This window comes from Prinia subflava, chromosome 2 (assembly GCF_021018805.1).
Source record: "Prinia subflava isolate CZ2003 ecotype Zambia chromosome 2, Cam_Psub_1.2, whole genome shotgun sequence".
Classification (NCBI taxonomy): Eukaryota; Metazoa; Chordata; class Aves; order Passeriformes; family Cisticolidae; genus Prinia; species Prinia subflava.
In genome coordinates, this window is record NC_086248.1 from 102,256,606 (window position 1) to 102,273,483 (window position 16,878).

Sequence of the window (16,878 nt, forward strand, 5' to 3'; positions counted from 1 at the left end):
GCATCTGTGTGCCCGCGCCCCGCGGGCCGCCCTCTGGCTGCGAGGCGGCGAGGGTCTGTCCGCGTACGTGGGCGTGGCCCGCGTGCCTGAGGGGGTCGCTGGCGCCCAGGGGCCGTGAAGGCTCGGGGTAGTCCATGGACAGCGCGGGGGTCCAGCCACGGTGTCCGGCCCCCCTGTCCAGCCTTCGGCCCCGCCCCCGGCACTGTCCGGCCCCTCTTCGCCCCGCGCCACCGGGCTTGCTCGTCAAGAGCCGCCCGCAGTAGCCTTCCGCAGCTCCTTACAGCCCTCTCGAGGTACGTACGCTTTCGATGTGTTTTGGGCTACAAACACCAAAAAACTGCGTGGAATCATACTTGTGCCTCAAGAGAGCGTTTGTGTGAGGAGGCGGGAGGGAACTGCTTCAACGCCTTCCTCTGCTTGTTCTGGGTGTCTCTGGGGCGCGCATTTCCTCACGAAAATGGTACATTTTTACTGTGTAAATGCTTCTTTCGCTCCCTGCGGGCTGCAAGAGTGTTTAGGGGAGATGGTGGAGATGGGGGTACGGGGATTTTTTTTGTTTGTTTGTTCGGGGTTTTGTTTGTTTGTTTAAATTGTGGGGGTTTTTGGGTTTTTTTTGCTTTAAGTTAAACAATTGACAATGAAAGTGTGGCAAACGGTTTTCCTCAGTTGAAGTTATCTTAGTGGTAAACTTTAGTGGATGAATGGCCCTTTAAAGTTCGCGTTAGTTTTCATTTTTTGAAATTGAGGCATGTTTGCAGAGGTTGTGTTGCTTCAGGTTAATTTCAGGACTCGCGCTGGAATGTCGTGTTTGTCTGTGAAAGATGTAAGAGTGCATGTGACTATCTGTATTTAAAAGGTGCGAAAATCTGAATTTTTTTTTGTTTTGTTTTGTTTTTTCATTTTACTTGAGAAATGCAGTGCGTAAATAGCTGAGCATTGCATTTGGGTTTGGAGTCACTGTTAGAAGTGGCTGTTGTGTTTGGCAGAGTGAGGGAAATTGCTCTGCTGATCTAGGTGTGTTGATTTAGACTTTTTTTTTTTTTTCGTTTGTACTGCTATATTTTGCACGTATACTTAAGAAATTGTGGGAAGCCATTGTTTGGTTGCTTTATTTCACGTGCCTGATTGTTGGCTAGGTCACAGCAGTCTGCAGTACTGAACAGACACACAGCTGAAAGGTGTTAGAGCCGAGGGCATGGTCACAGATGATTTGAGGATCTGCTGCCCCGTGTGCTCTGAAGTTGCTGGGTGGATCAACAAATCGGTTGTGCTTGGCACATCTTGTCAATGCGGAACCACAAAACTCTACCCCCGCCATTCTTTTTCTGCCTAGGAAAGCAGTAGAACTTTTAACAACCACAGAACTTTGAATTCCTTCTGAAATTTAAGCCCTGCTATTGACCTTAAAAGAAATTCGAGGAGCAGTTCTGGACAAAATACAGTTAACTCACCTGAGTTCACATTCACCTGAAGCTGCTGTTTAATCGGGATGTTGTTGCCCTGGTTGTTTGCAGCTGAGCCTCCAGCCTGCTTCCCCTGACTGCCCACAGCTGAGCCTCTCGCTGAAGGCTTTGACTTTGAAGATCTTGGTTAGCCTGCAAATGAATAAATAGGAAAGCAGCTGTAGCCTATTAAAACTATTAATTTCATCTGTAGGATTCACACAATAGGAGTGTTTGCCTGCTGCATTTCAAGTGTGCACTGACTGTACAGGCATGCATGCAGGAATCAGGCCCCAGAATCTGTAGGAGCTGCCCCAATTTAGAGTTATGAAAACCCTCCTGAAGTGACTGTGTTGGGCAGGGGATGGCAGCGGGATGGCTGGAGCTGCAATGTTTTCCTTGGTTCTCAGTGCAGCCTGTGGGATGGCCACAGTAACTTCCTGGAGGGGAAATACAGAGGTAGTCACTGCCAGAAGGACAGAGTCACACGATGTCCCAGGCATTATCAGCCTCCTCAGCCCTGTCACAGAAGACCTCTACGGAAGGATTGATGTCACTTACCTTCTGTAAGTAATAGTGTTTTAGGTTATCAGGCAATTACACTTAAAATGAGAGAAAACTTTCTGAACCTTGATTTGGTGTGACTTAATGACTTTTTGTGCTATTTCTGAAAAAGGAAAGAAAATCCACTTTTATGTATGTCTCATGCACGACTGTGCAAACCTGGGTCCCTGCTGTGGTGGACAAGGTTTAATTCTATACTAGCTTCCATTTGCAAAAGCTCAGAAGAAATGCTGTTGAGTAGCACGTGATAAAACTATCAGCAGACAGATATGGGTGGGTCACTTACGTTTTTACCCCTTCATAGCAAAAATCTTGTTTAACAGCTGTTTGGGAAAAAAAGAGATGCATGGAGAAACATACAAACAGAAGGGAATGTCTAAGTGTTGCATCTCAAATTTACAAATATGATTGACGATTTGAAAGTCCACCTGAATTTTTATAATGTTAGAACACAAGTATGTGGAACTGAAGCAACAATACCAAGTTAGCATATGGATAATGAAGTTTTATTGAGGCCTGATCCTGGGAACTCTCTTGAACATGGCTAATTTTGCTGTTCCAGCAGGCTGAATTCACAGTCAGTCACTTTTCTATGTGAAGTTTCTTCAACTTGTGCAAAATTAAACTGTTTTCATAGAGAACTATCAAATCTTGCTTTGACACTCTGCAATGAGAAGAATGAGGTTATAGCCCATGCTGCCTTTCTGGACTATCCCAATTGGAATATCACTGATCAGGCTGAATGGGAACCATTCCTGCATGAAAACTATGCTAACAACAAGTGCACTGTAAGTAAATTGTGTGATTTTAGTTGAGTTTTCATTTAAGGTTCAGGTATGAAAAGTACTTGTGGGCATTTACAATCTTTTTCTGGTAGAGTTGAGGCATTCAGGATGCAGAAGGTGGTAGATTCCTTTTGAAACCCTTGTGCTGACATGGGCATCTCAATTCTGCAGTGAGCTTGCTTGATGCTGGTGGGGAGACTGCTACTCTTTGCTTTGCGTGCTGGTGAGTTTTGCATGGGCTCCTTGGGTGAGCTTGTGAATTTCTGGTAGGACCTATGGACTAGAAACAGGCCCTTGCAAGTTTAGCACTCAAATGCTTCCCCCATCACCGAGTGCAGCTGGGAACTAGATAGTGGGATTGCTGAGAAAATACAGAAAATGTTAAACCCCAACCACTTATAAGGTGGACAGCACATGCCATTATAAGGTGTTGGCAGTGCTGCAGTTATCTCTGGGTGTTTTGTTCATCAGTTCTCCAGGGTCTTCTGCGATGGTAAGCAATGACTTGGGGGTAAACTGTCAAGAACAGTGTTTGAAAATGTGCGCTCTTAAAAGAAACCATCAGTACAGCCAAAGGGAGTGTACAAGAAGGACCTGTGATTTCCTTGTAATGGATTTTGTTTGCCCCTTGAGAGCCACTCTGTGGGCAGGCATAGCCACTCCATTCAGGATGCAGCTGCTTTGGGGGTTCTGCTGTGCTGTGATCTCCCTTGGGCTGTGTGATGGCTCTGGAGGATCTGGTGCAGGGACCTACAGAGAAAAGACAAGAAAAATAAATTACTACTCAGAACCAGTAGTGAAAAATACCTTGAAACAGACAGGCAGCAGAGGTCTTATTTGTCTACAATGGAGTTTATTTGCCAAAGTAGGTGTAGAAGATTCAATGTTTTATGCTTCTGCATTGGCAGAAACTCTGAACATTTTCTGGGTTATAACTTGATGAGATGTCATATGTCATTGGTAAACTGCAGATTAAATCCATGCAGGTGTGCTTTTCAAATCTGAGATCATCTGAACATAGGATTTCTGTGGAGTTTAGTTGACCTGTCTTTTTCCTAGAGCACAGAAGTTAATTTCAAGGTCTTAAGTGGTGGTTGACTTATGCAGAAAGGAGTAAGTGAAGATGCTTTACTGGATTGTCTGGTTACCAGCACTATTAGGAAGCAGTTACAGTCCAAGTCTGGTTTACTTGGTGTCCTCTTGGACCTCAACATTACTATTTTTTTTTTAAATTTCTTCCATTTGGTTCTAACAAACAAACAAACAGCCTGATTTTTAGGGATGTCTTTGGATGTTTGCCACAATAGTTTGTTGTCCTGATGCTGGTCCGTGTACTGCAGCCTCTATTGAAATCATTCTTGCTCTTAAATTTCTGAAGTTTATTGATGACTCTAGCTATGGTGTTTTAATTGAATATCATACTATTCAGAAGATCCCAAGTTTTCTATTTAAAGTATTTTTATCTACAGGCAGACCTTCACTGACCCAGCACTTGTAATTAATATGCCAGAGAATAGCTTATTTAATAGCCCTTGCCATTCCAGCACTGGGGTTTTCCTTGTTCACTGGAGGTGCACAAGATAAAGGTGTCTGTTAGTCTGCCCTGTTTCTACCTGGTATTTGTGTTTCTAATGATGTAATCTTAAAATTTATATTTTTTCTTACTACCTTTAAAAAAAAACACTCTAGGATTATGAGACATGTGTGAGCTTTTGGTTTGGGTTTTTTTAAACCTAAAAAGAATGTTTTTGTCAGATACATGTTGAATGCTTAATGTGATTGAATGTTGTTAGTTGAGAATTAATAGTTCAATATGAAATATACAGTGTATATTGCAGTCAAACAGTAGTAAACTGAGTAGAATATTTCGTTTAGAAACAGCTGCTGCTGTTGCAGAAGCACAAAATGTAAAATGTTATAAAGCACTTTAATCATATAACTTTACCTACACATGCTTTGAATTCACTTATGTATATTTTACTGTTCCTTGAGTGCAGATCATGTATATTGGAAACGTATATGCATACTAATATTTAGGCTGGTGGAATAAACATGAGCTGTAGACTTTCAATCCTCATTTCGTAGCCTTTGAATACGCTCTTCGTGCATCTCTTTGTGGCAAAGGAAGAATATGCAGCTGGATGTTCCCAAGAAATTGTTAGGTGAGTTCCTGTGTAGCCTTGAGTAGTGAAGCATGTGCCCACTCCTGTTGTCCAGTCACGTTTGTCAAAGTCAAACCATCTCATCCAGATGCTGCATCAGAGATCTGCCAGCAAAGGCCTGGTATGTTAAATATCTCACCACTGGGAAACTGCTATTAAAAAAGAGGATGTTTGAAATTTAAAGACTGGGAACTTTGAAAGAAATAAGGTAGGAAAACCAGTCAAAATTACCCATATAAATTTCGAATGATACTGTTTTACAGAAATATCTTAATTGTTGAGCCACATGGACTTAGGAGGGAAGGTTACAAGCACTGGAGGAAAAAAAAGTATATATTAAAAAACTAGCTGCTGTCTGTCATTGATGAGTGTAATAATGAAAGACTGAATGTTTGTTATTTATCCAGGAGAGCTTTCATCTTACTACCAGAACTGCAGTTTATACTTCTCTTTATACCACCTGAGGAGAGGTTAGGTAAGAGTTTAATACTGTTTTATTCTTGAAGTGAGAGCAATGACAAACCTAATTTAATATGCACTGGGAGCTTGTTGTGGTGTTATTTTTCTAATACTCAGAACAGTTATCAGTTTATAGACATGTAGAAAATGTAATCTAAAAGTATCTTCTTGTGAAGATTCCATGTGCAAGAGGTACCTGTGATTCTATGCTCACTTCAGCAGCCATTCAGCAGTCTGTCCATTCCCTGCAATTTTTAAATTTGCCAGAAACAGTACATCAAAAAAGGAGTAAAGACCTCAAAAATCAATCCCTACAAGTTTTGTGAAGATTTCTGGTTGAATAGAGCCAAGAGATTTGAAATTGGTTGCTTTCTCTTAGTTAGCCAAGCCAGTATAGATTGGAAGAGGACACTTTGCTGAGGCTCAGAGAGGCTGCTGAATATACAGAGGGAAACTCAGATTATTTCTTTTAAAATGGAGGTACAAAGGTAGAGAATACATGTGTTATTCAGAGAACAGCACCAGACTTGATATTTTGGTCCTGAATTCACACTAATAAACCACCATTCACTTCACTGAGCTGAGAAGGGAGCTGGAACTTTTCTAATATGCCAGCTTCTACAGACGTGTTAGTTCCAAGTCACACTGTGGTGGTGTGTTACCTACAGAAAGCGGGGCTTGAATGAGGGATTTTGTTAAATCCACCCTGGCAACCAACCTCAGCTTTCCTTCAGCGCTGTGAGTCCTGACAGGGATTCTCCAGAGGCATAGAGAATTGGCAGTATTATTTTTATAGGGATTGGATTCTGCCAGTTTCTGATTGCTATGGAGCTTATGCAGGTTTGGAATGCTGGATTAAGTAGAGGACTTTGGTGATGATCCTCACATGTTTATACTGCTGTCATTTCAGCCTCATTGCCTAACCTAAAAGACATGGAACATTTTACTATCTGTGGTTTAAGTTTGAAACTCCATTTTCCTCAGACAGTCTTGCAGCGAATTTAAAGCTTGGATAATGAAGTTTCTCTGTTGCCCTGACAGGTTTTAGTCATTCAGAGCTGGACATGGGGAATGTCTTTGAAAGGATGATGGCTGTTCCAGGCTCACCCATGGAGAGAGGTTTCACGTTGTTGGCGTGCCCCAGGCATCGGTGTCATCCACAGCTGTACGTGCGCCAAGCAAGGTAACGCAGCTCCTCGCTTGTGCTTCCCTGAGCTCATCTGGCTGGAAGAAACTGAAGCATTTTCCTTCTTTGGTTTGCAGCATCAGTAGGATTAGCTTGACTGCTCTGGCTTTCTGTGATAACCAAACTAGGTAGTTCTAGGATTATGCTGGTTTTGTTCTACTACATCACATGAATTTTTTTTTTTTTTTTTTTTTTAACACTAGTTATCTATGTAGGAAGACTGGTTTTTGTCAGTGGTATTTATTCTGTGATCTGCTGGCTGAATTAGACCACTGTCACAATAGGACATGAAAGAACTACACAGAGACCCGGAGATGTCCAAGCGGGAAAGAAGGGCAGAACTTTACTTTCATTTGTATTTATACATTTTGTCGCACCAGCTGTGGATTGGAGGATGGAATCACCACCCCCCCCAACTGCACTGGTCAGATAGACAGTCAATCAACTCCTCTCCTCCTCCAGAAAGGAATGTAAACAAAAAACCACCACAGAGCTATATATTGTGAGAAACTGACTCTGAGAAGGTAAACAATTCAGAAGGCTAGGAAAATTTCAAAAGAACAGGGTGACAGACCACTACGTATTTTAGGGAGTGCATGTGGTTTCCAGTTTTCTTGAAACCTCTTCCAACTTGTTTTTAATTTTCTCATTATTTCATGCTGAACAGTCAAGAAAAGCTTGAATAGGTAGGCCTGTTACCTAAAAGAAGTAAATAAGACCAGAGAATCGCTACTTCCAGTAGTCTTTCAGACATGAAAAGTAATTCTCTTCTGTACAGTTTTTCCTGTGGAAGTGCTCCTTGCCTTGGCTTTGGCTGTGTTTCAGGGGAGCAGTCTCCTTGACCTTGCTGAGGGAGCTGAAGAAAATCATAGGTTAATACAATTCTCTTTCCATTGTGTTACTACCCTTTTTGATGGCCTCAGTTTGGAGCAAAGATTTGATATCCCAACACAGTGTGCCTTTAGCAGAGCTTTGCTCTTGCTGTGGGATCCCAGCCATAAATGTCATTAAAAATGTGAAACTGAATTATTTTCTCCTTTCTGCTCAGCACAGCTGCCTGCAGTGCATGAGGCAGATGTGTGCATTTCTCTGCAGCTTGTCTGTTCTCTCTATCTGTGCAATGACTGTTGCCACTCTTGGTTTTTCCTGCCATATGTATTCTGCCTGTGCCAGTGTTGCATCCAGGACATGAGAAATGCTGAGTTTCTGACCATGGGGCCTGGTGATTTTCCTGATGTGTGGTTGAAATAGAACATGTATCCATCAAATTTTGGATCACTTGTTATCCTCTCCACAGTGAGAAGACTGCTGGTAGGGTAATGTTTTATGAAGCAGTAGTTTGATTTAACTCTGATTTACTTTGAAGTTGTTTTTGCATGTAGTAAATGTAAGTGTTGCTTTGCAGCTAGGTAGCAGAGTGGTCATTAAGTTAGCATTTCTGATGCCTGCAGTGGAGATTGAAGTTTAGGGAGAAACATATTCCTTGGACACTCTGCCACATGGTGTAGGGAAGTTTGTACTGACCAGTGCTCGCAGATGGCAGTGCCACATGTGTCTGTTTGATAAAGCCATGCTGTTTGTTTGTGGGCTGATTCACGCTGCCAGCTTGGGCTGTATTCTGGCTGAAGCCTATCTCTGAGAAGTGTTTTATTGCATATATTAAATTTTACCACATGGATCTGAAGCAAATCTGCAGCTTGTGCTCCTCCTGTTGCTCAGCTTTTGAGCATTTTAAGAAAAACGCCTGAGGCCTGACCTTTGCCACTTCACATCCTCCTGCTGTAGCTCTGGATATTTCAATATGTTAAAAAACTCTTTCATACTAACTTGATGTACAATTGTTAGGCTTTTTGAGTGTTTCTTTTGAGTTGTCTACCACCTATCACTAAGTGAATGGACTTATATACAAAGAAGGTATCAGTAGGTGAGTGAATGCCTGAAGATTTAAAGTCTTGCAATATGTCTTGGTTCTGACTGTCATATTTGTCTTTTGTTTTCAGTTTAAACCTTTTTTTTAATGGCCGTTGGGTATTGTCAATAGAAATGTTCTTTTGCATGACTGGAAATGTCATTTAGGCCATAGGAATATTCCTGATAAGAGCTACCATTTTGTCTGGGATTTTGGTAGTTTGTTATAAAAAGTAAAATTTGCTTTAGCTTTGGTATTATTAGCAAATTACCTGGGAAACTGATTTTCCTCTGAAATTATACAGTGGTGATAAAAAATTCATACTTCAGTGTTTTCCATCAGTAGATAATGGGTAAGGCTAATTTCTGTTTGCAGAAGGAGCTCTGCCTTTACCTTCCCTCTGCATTCACCTCTGTACTTCACTGGCATCCATAGTAACAGTCAGTGGAGGCCTTAGAGACTCCTCTGTGGATTTTGTCTGCAGCCATCTGCCTAGCAACATGTTCTGGGGCAGTGAGAGATTAGAGTGATCTCTGTCCCCTTTTCCACTGCTTACAGAGGGGGGAAAAGCTGCTGTAAATTGATACTTTGTTCAACCATGGATTTTGAAGTTACTCTCTGTCTGGCCTCTGTAGTGTGAGATGTCAGCAGTGTGCCAGAGTGCAGCCCACTAAGCTTTGGTGTTTAAAGTTCTTGCTGGTGTCTTTTCTAGATCCTGCCATTCTTGGATTTGTGCTCTTCAGGCAAGAGTTAAATTTGCAGTTCTGTGCTTGTGCTCACAGTAGAGGAATTTTGTGGCATTTTTATATTGGAAAGCTTACTGGGGTTTGGAGGATTACTTTACTTTTTAAAATACTATGATACCGGTGGAAGATACTAAAAGCAGAATAAAAGGTTAAAATAGTTGTGTTCCTACAGTGTGTTGTGTGCAGTCCCATTGACTGTCACAGGGTCAGTCTCCAGGAATTGCCATCTGCACCTTTGGATATGGCCTTGCCCTGTGTGCCACAGAGCAGAATGACATAGGGTACTCAAAGCACTTGGCACAACATTCCATTTGGAGGGCGGTGTGTGTCTGTTGTGGACACCTCAAAATAACAGGGTTAAATTAGGATACAGTCTCATTCTGTTACCCCTCTTCATTTGATTTGTTTGAGGTTTGATAGCTTATTAACAGATTTGCTGTACTAATTAATTGTGCTGAGGTGGTGATGTTCTGATAATAGAAAACCTCACTGTGGATTTTCCCTTGGGATACTTCCTGTGAAGGAGGATAGCCATTTTGGTTTGAGGGATAAAGAATGAGTTAGTGTAAGTTTTTATGGAGTTTTCATTGTTGCTGGAGCCTCGTTTTAGTTGAGGGGGAAAAGAAAACAGGAGCAAGGTCAGAATCCAAGGAGTCCGTAGCATTGGTTACAAAGGTGGCCTTACCCAGTGATTGCATCCATTCTGATATGCAGGAGCAGCAAAAGCATCCAGAGACGCCCTGACCTCTCCACTCTCCTCTGCTGGAGTCAGGCAGTGCTTGGGAGTTTGGACAGTGTTTGATACAATGAGAAACAGAACCTCTTTTGCCCAGCTGCCTTTTCTGTAAGACTCCTTCCGAATCCAGAAACACGTAGAGTGGCACTGAGAATCTGTTTATTGTTTCCGGGTTCCTGCCTGTGTGGAACAGTGATCTCCAACTTCCAGGTATCTCAGACAGGCACTTCTCTATCTGAGCAGTGGGACCATGGAACAAAACAGGAGTTTTCCCCAAAACCCAGGGAAGCGCTGAAGTTCCTGGTTCTCCCTGCAGAAGCAGATTTGTGCGTCCCTAATGATGGAGGGGAAGCCTGCATAGTTCTTCCTGGATACTGTCCTGCAGCAGCAGGTTTGTGCATTCCTGACAAGACAGCGAGCGCTGCGGGCCGGTCCCGGTTCCCGTGCCAGGAGGAGGAGGAGGAGGTTGGCGCATCCCAAGCGAAGGAGCCGCTGCTCGTGCCAGGCGGGGCCGCCGGGTGGCGGCAGAGACCGCGCGGGTCTCTGCCAGCTCCAGCATCGCCGCGGGGCCCGGAGCCCGCATGGGCCCGTCGGGATGGTCCAGCGCCAGCCTTCCCTGGGTGTTAGTGTGATAGCCGAGGGAGCCACCTGCTCCCGGCCCGGAGGAGGGAGGGTTTCCCGTGCAGTTTGTTGCAGTTGTTCCTTCTGGCAGCCTGACACAGCCCCACAGTTTCCTCTCTGCTGCTTTGGGTTGCACCACTCAATTGCAGCATTTTTCCAAGCGATAAGTACAAATGGCTTCACATTATTGATAGCAGTTGAGTGGTAGAGCTGGTTTGCCACCCACCTTCGTACTGTAGTCTCAGCATGGGGACTGATGAGTTCTACCACTGTTCTGGTAAAAGTGCTGGATTTTCTTATTCAGTTACATTGATCCTGGCTATAAATAGCAGTCTAGTGGGAAAGAGTCTCTGTTGCCTGTTTAATAAAAATCCGTGTAGGTTGGGACTTGTATGAGTGCTCCATCAGAGTTGTAGGAGAATGAGGCAGAATTCTGAACTGAGATTCCCATATATTTTCTCAAGGAAAGAGAAGCACCTCCACTGGGCAGTGCAGATTTTGGTGGGTTCTACTGGCTTTTGGGGTGTGGTTGTCTCTCTGGTGCTGAAATTCCCATTTTAGTTCGCACTGAGGATGTGTCCTAGGGTAAGTGGTTTGTAGGTGCAGGCTTTGGAACAAATATATGTAATATTTTTCATATGTTAATGGAGTAGAATAGAAGTATCAAGGCCTATTAATGGCAGACCTTTAGAACATTACCTGATCTCTCTTTTGTAGGATGGAAGATTATGATGATCTCATGCTAATCTGGACACCTCAAAGTGAAACTCTGAAGGAAACCTATGGTGAATATTTCCTTGTTGATCTCATAGAACGTGAAGGTGAAGAAAATCAGGCAGCTGTTTGTGAGGTCAGTGTGCCATGAGCTCTGGTTTTGTCTGCTTAGCTTTAGTGATGTCCTGTGAGACAGCTCAATCTAGCTCAGGGAATAACACCAGCAGCCCACCTGTTGAAGGTGGAATTCATGCGCTCTACCCACACAGTGCCCTTCTCAGTGTAGTTTGTGTCTGTCTTTAGGAGTGATGTTTCCAGTTCAGAAATAAGGCAGCAATTCCCAGTTCTTGTGCAGATTATTTTCAAGTAATTTGGAGAGACCATCTTGATGAAGCCATGTTGTCGTTTCAGATATTTGCATTATAGGTGACCTGTTTTCATTCCCAGTGAAAGCTTATATTGCATATGAAAAAAAGTAGCCAGTAATCCTTTCACAGTTTGAAGTCATGTAGATAATTTTTCTTTCTCTTGGCTCAAATGAATTTTTGCTGAAATGAAAACAAAGCCAGGAATTCATTTAAATAATAAAGGAGTGGTAATAGTTATCCTGCTGAAAATTCCTGTTAAGATTTTCATGTGTTGGTAATTGTGCATGGTAGTACAAGCTGATAGGCAATATAACCTCCTTAATTCCTGAAGTCTGCTTTTTTGCCAACTGGTTTCATAAGATTGCAACACGTAATCACTGCCGTTAGAGGCCAAATGGGAAACAATGCACCATTAGTGTAATGGTGCATTGCAGAGGGCTGCTGCTACAAATAATACATTCCAGTGGCATGTTCAGAGCTTGATGTGAGACCACCAAAAGGTATTCCAGGCCCCCGGTTTATCTGAGCTGCTGCTGCCACAGCATGTTGGGAAGGCACCTCCATGCAAACCATGATGGATGCCAACTTTCCCTGCGGAGAAGGAAGCTGGCAGCCTCTTTTTGCACATATGGTAGATGGATTGGTTAATCAGCCTCTGCTGAGCCTTGGGCCTGAAATAACACAGCAGCCAGGCAACTGTGGCACCACGGCTTTGTTGGCTACGCAAAGAAGGCAAACAAACAATCACTTGTTGTTTGAGGGCAGAAAAATTACACATCACACTTTTTAAAGTCTTTATTGAAGAGCTGCTGGCCTGATAAAACAGCTGTACAAAACCAGCCTTTGAGTTTTCATTAGGTTTATAAAGGCTTTCATTTTGTGTATTGAGGAGGAAAGAAAATGTGTTTTGATGATGTGTGTCACCAGAAAGTTGCATACACTGCTAAAATTTTAAGAGCTTCCTTCTTCTAGACTTGTCTTAGATTAAAGCCAGAAGCTCTCCAGCATGCCAGTTCTCGCTAGTTCCAGTGTGTCTTGCTGAGGGCTGCAGCTTGCTGAGAACTCCAGCAGCATCAGGGATTCAGAGTAACGTGGGTGCCAGCATTGCAGGGATCACATCACTTTCATGTTTGCCAGGGCATTTGGGTTTTGAGACTAGCTCTTGGATTTTTTCAGAACACAGAAATATTTGGGGCTTATAAGTGCTGCAAATAATACATACTGCATTAGGTACTCCTTATATTATACATAATTGATTTCTTGAGTTGTTAATTTCCTAGGAGAATAAAATAGACTGTTCAGTTTGAGCCCAGTTTTGGGTCCAAATCAGTGTCCATTAATGAGTCAACTATTACAGCTACTGAATGGAAGTTCTACTTCAGCTGCACTATAACTTTAAACAAAATGATATGTTTTTGAAAGTATGTTGTGTATTTGCCATAACAAATGTTTTACTGAAACTCCAGGTCATTATTTGGCCCATATATATAAACTTAACCCTCTTCCAAGTCACAGCTAAAAAAAGAATTAGAACATCTACTGTAGAGGTCCTAATACATACCTTACAAGGAGAAATAAAAGAGGATCTTTAACTTTTGCTGAAATAGTTCCTTTATCGTTTTCCATTATGCACAGTCAAAGATAGAACATGAAAGTTGATGTTTCAGAAATTGTTTGCTCAGTTTTTTTGTCCTGACCTAGAATGACAAGTTTGTGTGACATGGCTTTTATCTTCCAGGTTGATGGCATTGCAGTAGGATTCATGAGCTTATGTTCTCACGTGGACGTTTCTTTGTTTCAAGAGTGTTTTGACTTAGGGCCTTTCCATGGACTCTGCAAACCACATCCTGAGGATATTCTCAAAATGCCACGGAAGCCAACCTTTCAAGGAGGTATCTGTATTCTAAAGTGCTAAATAAATTCAAGGTATGTTTGTGTCTGGCTTCTGAGTAGGTTCTGCAGGAGGTTGGAAAAGGGTATATAGGTTTACTAGCAAGAAAACACAAATTAACATACCTGTTTTTGAAGCAGGAGGCCTGGTGTTTTTTAACTGAGGAGGGAAATTTTGATAGCCCTGGTCTCTGACTCAGAAGTGATTGTTGTTTGTTGGGAGCTGGCCTGTACCAGCTGTGCAATAAATGGGGGCTTCAAGTTTCAGAAAGTTGTTGCATGGGGTATACTGTCTATCACATACAGTTGTGCTGTTAAAGGAAGATGTGATTGTAAAATCTGGTGGTGGGGTCTGTCAGTAGCTGAGCAGCTGGCTAACTGTGCCTGTTATGTTGTCCTGTTGACTCATGTCATCTTTTTTCCTTGTGGTTCAGCTTCTGCTCTTTGCTTATTGTTTGCAGTCTCCTGGGTTACAAGATTTTGGGAGATCAGGGACTGTCTCTTTATTCCGCTTTTTTGTTGGGCCAAGTACAGCAACACATGTGTAAGCTGCTTTCCTGCGAATGATAAAAAGCAGTAGCACAAATATGTCACCTGTTTGTAGAACAGAAGTGACATGTAAATGATTTACAGTTGTCTTTATTTTTCAGTGTCAAAGGGCTTTTTGTGCAGAAGGGCAATATTTTGCTATCCACTAATTACCAGTAGTGGAATAAAACCCCTCCACCATTAGGTTGTTACATATCTGCTTTTCTGAACACAAAGCAGCAGGCAAAAATGGGCAACCAGGGAGCTGCAGGGCTATCACCAGCTGGTACCTCAAAACCGGCAGTCACAGAACACAAAAGGGAGAGAAACGGGTGTTGTAGCTGCTCCTGTGGACTTTCCCTCCCCTGGAGGGACGCATCTTGCACTAAGCCTGTCTCCTGTTTGATCCTGTGCTCTGGCAGCTCCAGGACTATTAGTTCAGAAGAGGTGACAGGCATGGCTGGGGGGAAGAATGAGACTGAGGAGGGAGAGAGATCACTCAGGAGCCGGAGACCAGTCCTGGGCTGTCTGCTCTGGGTGACCCTGCCCGAGTAGGGGCTCGGACAGAGTGACCAACCACCAGGGCTCCATCCCAGGGCTGTTCCTGCTGCTGGTGTCCTCTCTCCTTCTCCAGAGACTGCAAGCTGTAGGTCTGTGTTTTGTGTTAAATTCTATACTGCTAAGCTTTTCAGTGAGTATGTGGTTACAAGGTTTGACAATACAGCTGTGTCTTTGTTTGGAAAGACAGGTATCTGCCAGGGAAAGTTGGAGCTCCCCTTAGATGGGGAATGTAAACCCCCTCCCTCTAAAATATTACAATTTTGCAATTAGAGGCTTTCAGGCAAAGATATGGGAATAGGAATAATAGTTCTTTATTAGGAACATTAAAAATACAAATGTAGTAGTACAAAAAAACCAAGCAAGCAAACAAACAAAAGCCTTAGAAAACCGTGACAGAGTCAGAGATACAACCTGATACCCTGTTGGTCAGGGTGTTAGAAGCAGTCCAAATAAATCTTCCTGGAGTAGCAGATGTGGTTCTGTTGAAGTAGAGATGATCCTGTAAAAAGGGTCCCAGTGATGGTGAGATGTGTCCAGTTTTCCTCTGGGAATCCAGTGGAAAGATTTTATTCAGGTAGAACTGCTTGGCTCCTCCCACTGGGTGGGGCATCTCACAATGGGATGATGTAATTTTATCAGTCATGTGGTGAGCCTTAATGGCCCATTAACAGCAGATATCCCCCAGAGGGTGGACAGTAGTGGAAGAGATAAAGAACACTGCCCCACATGGTTTTTATCAGCTGGCCCATTATCAGAAAGCAACAGCCCCCTTCCCCCTGGAGTTACAAGAGATAAAGAAAAAAACCTCACTAATTGATTTCAACAGATGGCTAATAGAATAACTTTTTTTTTTGGTTTGTTTTTTTTTTTTTTTTTTTTTTTTTTTTTTTTTTGTTGTTGTTTTTGTTTTTGTTACATAACCCAAGACAAGCTGTTACATGTTTTTTATCATTTAGGAAATCTACGGTACTTGTTCTAAATGTTAAAACTTAGAATGAGCAGCTGTTCTGTTTAGTTTCTTGAGAATCTGGTGTCTGAGTGCCTTTTAGAAATGTTTTAAGCAGCATGGTTAGCAGTTCTGTGAATCTATCTCCTTCTTTTCTCCCTTCATTTAAAAACTAATAAAGTTTTGATGGTAGTTGCAGTCCTGTGGATTGCCTTTAGGTAAGACTTAAACTAATAGTATCCCTTTATTTGGAATGACAAGGGCAGCTCTGGGGAAAAATAATTATTTGTAGACTTTCAGGTAGCTTGAGTGCAAATCATTAATGATCTTGGACACATGAGGAGAAACTTGAGTATCATCAGATGAGAGCTTGACTCTGGTGCTATTCCTAGAGAGAGCCACTAGAAACCTAATACCAAAGTTGTCTATTCACTGTTTAGGAACATTAATTGTGTTATCACGGAATAGTAATTAAAATTTTTGTCGTAGTTTTGCACATCTTAAAAGAGAAGAGTTGCATCCCAGTGGTCCATTGTTAAGCCTTTCCACCATAAGGACCAGCCTGTGTCCTTGAAATCTGTTCCCATATAGTTTCTATTTGTGGATATTGCAAAGTCACCCTGTTCCAAGAAGGCTGCTTTAGTGACTGCATTGAAAACTTGCTGCTGGACATTGCCCTGCTGTGAGGGCAGAGCAGGCTCTATTGAAACCAATAGAGGATCTGGACTTGGCTTTATGGAATCTGAACGCTGGCAATTTTAAAATGCAAGCTGCATTCCTTCATAATTTTATGTTCCTACATAAAAAAAAGGTTAGTCTTCAAGCTTTTTAGCTTTTAAGTAGAGACCACAGGTTGATTTTTTTTTTTTCCTTTCAGAATGTAATGCTGAATAATAATGAAAGTGTATACAACAGTCTGTACTGATATGCCACTTAGGCTTCAGGGTAATTACAGTAATTTGGTTGTTACTCTATATGGTGTCATGAATTAGTTGCTAGAAAATATGATACAGTAGGAATGATTCAAGAGCTTTTCATCAGGCCTCATGGTGAACTGGCTTCTTGATCCTGCTGACTGTACCTCAGCTAACAACTCAGCAATCACAGAATTATTTTAATTTGTGTTTGTGGTCTTTACTTGATTTAGTGACAGTATTGCAGTTCTTCACATCACTCGTGTGCTGTGTGTCCATAAACAGCAATGCAGCCACGTCTAACAGGAGTGGGTGGTGGAACCATTAAGGATTTGCATTTTAGTATA

General features: G+C 42.4%; 1 protein-coding gene across 18 annotated transcripts in view; it reads left to right on the forward strand.

Moving 5' to 3' along the window:
- Positions 1 to 16,878, forward strand: part of CFAP61 (cilia and flagella associated protein 61) — a 101,546-nt gene that overhangs the window by 151 nt on the left and 84,517 nt on the right. For 9 of the 18 annotated variants that reach the window (XM_063391274.1, XM_063391277.1, XM_063391279.1 and 6 more), the window contains exons 1-7: positions 1,832 to 2,008; positions 2,644 to 2,794; positions 4,877 to 4,953; positions 5,361 to 5,428; positions 6,454 to 6,595; positions 11,328 to 11,460; positions 13,431 to 13,584. In XM_063391274.1, coding sequence (XP_063247344.1) covers positions 1,833 to 2,008; positions 2,644 to 2,794; positions 4,877 to 4,953; positions 5,361 to 5,428; positions 6,454 to 6,595; positions 11,328 to 11,460; positions 13,431 to 13,584 — 901 coding nt within the window. In that variant the 5' untranslated portion in view covers position 1,832. The other 9 variants (XM_063391287.1, XM_063391283.1, XM_063391289.1 and 6 more) reach the window with 5 other exon arrangements.